The sequence below is a fragment of the Vipera berus genome, assembly GCF_964194415.1.
Source record: "Vipera berus genome assembly, chromosome: 8".
Lineage (NCBI taxonomy): Eukaryota > Metazoa > Chordata > Lepidosauria > Squamata > Viperidae > Vipera > Vipera berus.
In genome coordinates, this window is record NC_138211.1 from 407368 (window position 1) to 415027 (window position 7660).

General features: G+C 52.4%; 1 protein-coding gene across 3 annotated transcripts; it reads left to right on the plus strand.

Annotated features, from left to right (window-relative positions):
• The first annotated feature begins 208 nt into the window (after positions 1–208).
• Positions 209–6459, plus strand: CXCR5 (C-X-C motif chemokine receptor 5). Of its 3 annotated transcripts, none has more exons than XM_081333514.1 (2): positions 209–457; positions 4387–6459. In XM_081333514.1, exon 2 carries the CDS (start codon positions 4543–4545, stop codon positions 5548–5550), a length of 1008 nt encoding a protein of 335 aa, XP_081189640.1. In that variant the 5' UTR covers positions 209–457; positions 4387–4542; the 3' UTR covers positions 5551–6459. The 3 variants fall into 3 exon arrangements, 2 of the variants coding, with proteins under 2 accessions (XP_081189640.1, XP_081189639.1); XR_014027184.1 differs by lacking the exons at positions 209–457; positions 4387–6459 and adding exons at positions 1821–1899; positions 3359–3712; XM_081333513.1 differs by lacking the exon at positions 209–457 and adding an exon at positions 1857–1899.
• Positions 6460–7660: the final 1201 nt, after the last annotated feature.

Here is a 7660-nt window from a genome sequence, read left to right on the forward strand (position 1 = left end):
ACGCCTAAGAGCTGTCGCCCCGCCCCCCCGCCCCCCTGCCGCGGGAGGACTCTGCGAGCCGCCCCGCCCGCGCGGCTCCCTCGGCTCGGCTGCTGGAGGGGCGGCTCTGCTCCCGTCCGGGGCCCGCGGTGGAGGCGGCTCTTCGGCGCGGCCCGGCGTCGTCCCCGGGGCTGCCTGTCCGGTGCTGGCCGAGCCGAGGGAGGTTCTCTCGGTGCCCGCAAAACCCTCCTCCCCGGGTGGCCTCCGCGGCCCCTAGCGAGGGAAGCCCGCGGGCGTTTGAGCGGCTGCCGGAGGGGGATCGCGCAGGACGGACACCGGAGCCCGCCTGGGTGCCGGGCGAAGACGCCGGGCGGGCGGGCTGGCCTGGGAGCTCTGGCGGCAGAATCCACCGGGGACGCTGAACGGGCTTGTGAATTCTAGCACAGTCATCTTATACCTAAAGCGTCAATATTTAGTGGTGAGGATCTTTTTCATAACAGCCCGGCAGCGCCGGCAGCACCAGCAAGCTGGGAATAAGGACACCGGCTAAACCTTGTTCCCAATTAGGAATAAAACTCCAATTCAGGAATTACCAACTTCCTAGGAACGTTGTTCCCATTATATAAATTCATAGGTGTGACATTAACAAAGCCCAGTCCTGGAAGGGATCTTTGCCCAGTCTGATAAGAACAGAACAGAATAACAGAATTGGAAAGGGACCTTGGAGGTCTTCTAGTCCAACCCCCTGCTCGAGCAGGAAACCCACCATTTCAGACAGATGGTTGTCCAATCTCTTCTTTAAAATTAAAAATGGCATGGGTCCGGATTATCTCAGGGAGCACCTGCCTCCAGCATCAATCTCCCATCGTCCTGTGCGTTCCCACAGGGAGGGCCTCCTTAGGGTACCGCAGGTCAGTGACTGCCTGCGGGTGATCCCCAGGGGAGGGGCGTTCTCTGTGGGCGCGCCTGCCCTGTGGAACATCTGCCTGTGGAACTCCGGACCGCCCCCGACCTTCTTTCTTTTCACCGGGACCTAAAAACTTGGTTATTTGATTTATCTGGCCTGGACTGAGGGGTTTTAATTTTTAAAGTTTTTAAATTTTTAAACTTTGGGCTACTAATTGTTATTTAATCTTATTTTAATTCTATTTTAACTCTTATTTTGTCTTTTAACTTTGCCCTGTAAACCGCCCTGAGTCCTTCGGGAATAGGGCAGTATATAAAACTAATTAAATAAATAAATAAATAAAACTTCCAGTGTTGGAGCATTCACAACTTCTGGGGGCAAGTTGTTCCACCGGTTAATTGTTCTCACTGTCAGGAAGTTTCTCCTTAGTTCCAGGTTGCTCCTCCCTTGATTAGTTTCCATCCATTGCTTCTTGTCCTGCCTTCAGGTGCTTTGGAGAATAGCTTGACCCCCTCTTTGTGGCAGCCCCTCAAATATTGGAAGGCTACTATCTTGTCATCCCTCGTCTTTCTGTTCATTAAATTAGATATAACCAATTCCAGCAGATAGACATGTAATTTCCTATCTGAATAAATCAAATTTTACAAGGAGTTAATTGGTACAGTTTCTGTATAGCTTAACAAACTAGAGGGGCGGGGCAAATAACGGTGGAAACAAGACCTGAATATCCACATCTGGTGTGCACAAAGGGAAGCTGCACATCACACACCTGATTGGCTTGGGTTGAGTCACCTTCTACTCTAACAGAAGATGGAAACTTCTTAAAAAGTGGTTTTATGTAATAAGAATCTTGAAACTTAATTTGGCTTGCAAATCAGGGTGCTCCTGCTCTTGTTTGGCCCTTCCTCACCTGATCATTTCTCTGCTGAACTAACAACAGGGTGAGCATCCCTGCGTGTTGCTTCCTAATCATGGCCGAGTTTAGGGTCACCCTGGAGAACGTCATGAACTGGGTGAGTGTTGCCAGCAGCTCTGACAAAGACCTGGGCTGCTCTTTGAACAGGGCAGAGGCAGAGATAGCCCAATGGGCAGGAGCCTCTGAGGCCAGAGAAGCTGCTTGGGCCTGGCCTGAAGGATGAAGAATCCCTCTGGAGGGTGCAGGAGTGCTAATTTTTTGCCCTTGGGCTGAATTCTATTGGGAGGGAGATTGTATCTCGATTGTGAGGTGTGCAGCCAGGACGTCTTCAAGAGACCCCTAGACTTGGCTTTTATCATTCGGGCAGGAGAGCACCTGGCCCTAGAACCTGGATTGCCCAGCCATGGTCCCTCTGATGCAGGGTGCTTTCACCTCCTCCAGTCCTTTACCCATGGGACAATGGGGTTCATGGCTTCCTTGGCTGGAAGCCCCTTGGTGCTGCCAAACGCTCAACATCCACATGGGTGTCCATGTGCATATGGGGAAGGTTGGGTGCAAGTGCTAAAGCAACCAGATGCCAGCCACAGACCGAGTGGGGCCAGAAAAGAGCTGCTGATTCTCCTCTGCAGCATCTCTGCCTGGTCTTCCTGTTTTGGGCCCCCTTGTCTTCTGAGTTGGAATTGACCCCTGCGGGCGTGTTACAAAAAAACTCAAGGGCCATGTTCAGAAGGAAGTGACTGCTTACCCCTCCCTTTTTCTTTTTTTTTTACTAATTTCCAAAAGCATTCACACAGAGAAGGTGCTGGAGCTGAAACCCCCCCCCCCCCAGTGCAATGGGAGAGGCAGGGTTGGAAGAAGCCTGGAGGACTCCTTAAAGTGGAGACAAGTCAAAAGGAACACACAGATCCAAGCCCCTCTGCAAAAGAATGATGGGCTTTGATATCAGCGGAAGCAGCCATCTGCAGGGCCTGTGAGATTTCCGCTGAGGGCCAGTCACCAGAACCCCTCAGTCCCCTAGGGGAGAAGAGAGAACAGCTGACTTCCCTTTTTCCCTCTCCTGTCCCCTCAGCCAGGGCTGATGAGGGTCCCCACCCTGCTGCAACCAAACTGGCTGGGTGCACCTCAAAGCAGCAGCTCTGCAGGGTTGGGCACCTTGGGTGGTATTTAGGGAACAGCCACCTCTGGCTTGTTTTTCAAGGCCAGTTCATTTTCTGGCCAAGGAATTCTCATGGCCATCTGGTTAAAAGCACATTAGATTGCTTCTCTTTGCAAACAGAATATTTGGATAAACTTGTTAATTGAAACTACTTTGAAAATTGAGTTGAGTTTGGATTATAAACTGGGATTTTATAGAGGATCCCAACCATTTTGGGATTAATGTGTAATCAATGTATCTGCATTGCTGTGTGTGCCCTCCCCACCGCCAGTGCCATGGAAGGAGGAAAAGGGTGAACTGACTGTGGGGGGGGGGCTTTCAGCCTTTGAGGAGTAAAAAGGATAAATACTTCCCTGCACCCTGACACCATACTTGCTTTCTTCCTCACTTGTGTTTCCAGTTCATGTTCCTCTCCTGCTTTCTTGAGATACCTACAGCATCATATAGCAGGACTCTGTATGGGGCTGACTTTTGAGCAGGAGTATGGGATTCAGTTCTAAGATTGCAATTGGCTTCCTGGCTTGCAACTTCATTTTTAAATTCAAAGTTACTTCAACAATTGAAACTGCACAACTTCTTCTTTAAGGAAAGACTGCAATGAACACACACCCCTTTGATTTCAACATCTGCTTCCTCTTCACCTTTTGAAACAGCAGCTTTGCACATTATTAAAAACCTTCAAAGGCCTGGCAAAGGTTTGGTTTGAAAAATGAATAAACAAAATTTAATTGATTTGTGGAAATGACCCCCCCCCCTCAAAAAGAGAGGAGAAAATCCAAAATATTAAGAGTGCAAGTAAATGAGCTGAGGGAATTTTTCCCTCTTTGGGGAAAAGAACCCTTGAATCAACTTCTCTCCACACTAGGAAGAATCTCCCGGCTCCACTGGCTTACCTGCCAGCCAGTGGTTGTGCCAATGAGGAAAGCCTCCGTCTGTTTGCTCCTGCAGCCAGCGGAGAGGGTGGTGTTCATTGCCCTCTTGTTGGCTGTTTAGCACAGGCTCTCTTCTGTGGCCAGAGCACTTGGGGCAGCCCCCACTGTGGTGACTCATCCTGCTCCCATCCTGCTCCGCTAGGTCAGCATGAAGACAATTGCAGCACCTGAGGCTGGAATGGGGATCTGGGAAATGAGGTTTTTTAAAGGGGGGGCAACTCACTCGTCTGCTTCAGACATGCAGAAGTTACTTTTAAGTATCTTGAGGGACAAAAGTAAAAGGTGCCTCTAGAAGCAATCTGGGGCCACCTAGATATCAGTGGGCAGTTGTTTCTTGATCTTCCGTTTGTCCAGTGCCCGTGGCATGATTGTCCCCACCATTGGAGGAGGCAAGGATGGGGAATGGGAGAGTCTGGATAGCAGCCCCTCTCTGCAAGGACCAGCACACAGAAGTCCCTGCCCCATAAATCCCCTTTCCCTGTTACTCTCTTCCCAGACCCTTGACTACCCAACCGAAGAAGGGAACGACTCCTACGAGGATTATGTGTGTCCTGAGGCGGAGGGCAGCCCCGGGCAGCCCTTGCAGAGTGTCCTGGTGCCCTTCGTCCACCTGCTGATCTTCCTGCTTGGTGGCCTGGGCAACCTTCTGGTGATGGTCATCCTGTGGCGCTACAGACACTCCCGCACTTCCACAGAGCTCTTCCTACTCCACTTTGCCCTGGCCAACGTGCTGCTGCTGCTGACCTTCCCCTTTGGCGCGGTGGAGAGGTTGGTGGGCTGGGTCTTCGGCCTCTTTCTCTGCAAGCTGCTGAGTGCCACCAACCGGATGAGCTTCTACAGCAGCAGCCTGCTGCTTGGCTGCATCAGTGTGGACCGCTACCTGGCTGTGGTCTGCGCCCTGCAGACCTTCCAGAAGCAGCGTGGCTTCTCCATCCATCTGACCTGCTTGGGCATCTGGCTGCTCTCCTTTCTGCTGACTGTGCCTGACCTGCTCTTCACAGAGGTCTGGTCCCAAAGCCACAACCTGAGTGTCTGCTACTTCAGGGAGTATGGCACACATGGCTTCAACTCCTGGCTGGCCAAGCGCTTCCTCTACCACCTGGTGGGCTTCTTCCTACCATTGGGGGTCATGTGCTATTGCTACACAGCCATTGTGAGACTCCTCTGCCAGTCCCAGCGCCTCCAGCGGCAAAAAGCCGTGAAGGTGGCCATTGCGGTCACAAGTGTCTTCTTGCTTTGCTGGACCCCTTACAATGTGGTCATCTTCTGGGACACACTCACCAAGCTGGAGGTCACAGGGAAGTCCTGTATGCTTGAACAGGGGCTGAGCAGTGCCATTGTTGTGAGCGAGGTCCTTGCCTACAGCCACTGCTGCCTGAATCCCATCCTCTACGCCTTCGTGGGCATCCGGTTCCGCCATGACTTTTGTCGAATCCTGCACGATGTGGGCTGTCTGAGTCAGGGGACCCTGCAGGAGATTCTGGGCACCTGCAGAATTGAGAGCAGCATGGAGACCAACATCTCCAGTGTTCGGCACGGGGCCTTCTCCTACTCTGGAAATGCTACATCTTCCAGTCTGCCAGATCGGTTCACTTCTCACAAGGACCCAAATAGCCAAGAGTGTCAGGAGGAAGGCCCAGACCTGATGGGCCCAAAATAGAGGCTAAGCCCCATGTATGTTCTCTGATTGCTTAAATGCTGTTTCCCAGGAAGCTATGAATGGCTTGGCTGCTACCCCCAGCCTACGATTGTCCTGGTTTGGAGTGTGATGTTCACGAGAGATCACGTTTACTTGAGAACAGGGCTGCATCCTCCTTGCCTCCCTCCAGTGCATGTTGCATATCTGGACCCCAGGCATCCCTCCTCCCCACCGAATGGAAATGGAAATGGAGAGGGGAGATCCAGCTCCAGGGCCTGGTTTGGGCTTCCTAATCTTCAGCAAAGTCCCTTTTAAGCAACCAGAAGAAGAGTCCAGGAGTATGGCAGCCTCTTCAGCCTCTATAAAGCAATGTCCAAGGGCAGGGCCCGCCCCCGGAGACCCTTGCCATGGTCAGTGCTGACGTCACAATCAACCCAGGCATCTTGGATTTGAGCAGGGAATCCCACAGCCCAGGCCGACACAGGCCTTTGACGCTCTGCTTTTGCTTTTGTCTGCCCCAGGCAGGATCTGTTCTGGGCAGGCTATCTCCGGTGTGTGCAGGCGAGGATATCCTCCACGCCCCTGAGGAAATCAAGCCTCCTACATCTCATCAAACCTCCGATGGCATCGGTCTCACCAGCCGTGGGAGCCAAGCTTTCAACTGCTGTCTTTAGAAACCCCTTTTGCTTTGCAACTGTGGTCTCTCTGAATGCTCCTCCCAGAGCTGCACCATCAAGGGCCCATTCAGACTTGGCTTTGCTATGATCACAGATCTCTAAAAATCTCAGGCTTGTTTAACAAAATTCCCAGTAATTTTGTATTTTTGCTGTAAATATTTCCTGTGGAAAATGCATGAAATAGATTGCAAACCTTCCTTGTGCTTTCCATTGTGTGAAATAAGGACATCGCCAGCCTTCTCTCCTTCTGCCATTGGCCCAAGGAAGGGGGCTCAGCAGCACAGCTGGGGGGGGGGAGGGAGATCCATGACAAGTGTAGCATGCTCCCACCCCAAATGAAGTCACCATTGTCCTGAGAGCAACACAAGGCTGGTGGGGGCCTCCAGTTGTGAGTTGGACTAGGGATAACTTGAGTCAGGTCCAGGGTTGCCGTGAACTCCCTGGCAGGCCTGGAGGTCATGCCCAAATGGCAGACTGGGATCCCCCACCTGCCCCGCCCCTTTGGGAAAGGTGTGCCGGGGGAGGGGCTGTTGGGTCCACTTCCTGGCCTCTTCCGACTAAAAGCACTATAGGTTTGGACCACCAGCCGGGAAAGGCCCTTCACTCTGCTTGCAGATGACCCAGCTGCCTCCGGGCCTTCCCTCCATCCCCACGTGGGACTATGAGCACAACAGGACCAAGAATGGCTGCTCTGGAATTCTGCCTTGTGTCACAGGGCGGGAGAGGAACCCCTTCCCACCAAATAACCCCCAGCCAGAAGGGCAGCAGAGCACAACTTCCCACCCGAGGGCAGAGCGGGACTCTCCCTTCTGGTAAGCAGAAGCCCCAGCGGAGGAAGCAGAGGCATTTTGCTCAGCTTGCAGCTGGTACAGCCCTCCCCCCAGTCCTCACTTAGGGTTATGAGGGGGACAGGGCTTGGGGGCATCAGGTGGCTTTTCAGGGCCACCGGCACTCGGGAGCCCCTCCCCAAGGAGTGCCAGAGAATCTTCTTTCCCTCTGAGAAGCTTCTGCCATGTTGAACTTGAGGGGTCCTTGGTGCTCTCTGGGTTGTTTCCTTGCAGACGTTTCATTACCCAAATTAGGTAACTTCATCAGTGCTAGAAGAGAGTGGGGTTTGCTCTCTGTTTATATTCCCAGTGGTGGTGGGAATGGACTTGGTTGGGCTGCTAGCTCAGATGAGTTCACCTAGTTTGGGTAATGAAACGTCTGCAAGGAACCACCCAGCTCAGACAGCACCAAGAACACCTCATTTCAACCCCGAGTTACAAACATTCTCCTCTATCATGAACTGTTAAAAGCCTAAAATGTTGACATACAAAGCAACCCACTACCAACTGAAACAAGAAAACATTTCACTGTTCAGAACTACTTAAAAGAGGATGGGGTGCCTTAAGCAATCTGGGGGAAGATTCCCCCCCCCGTCGTGATGGGAAGCCCTTCTCCAATCTCGGGGG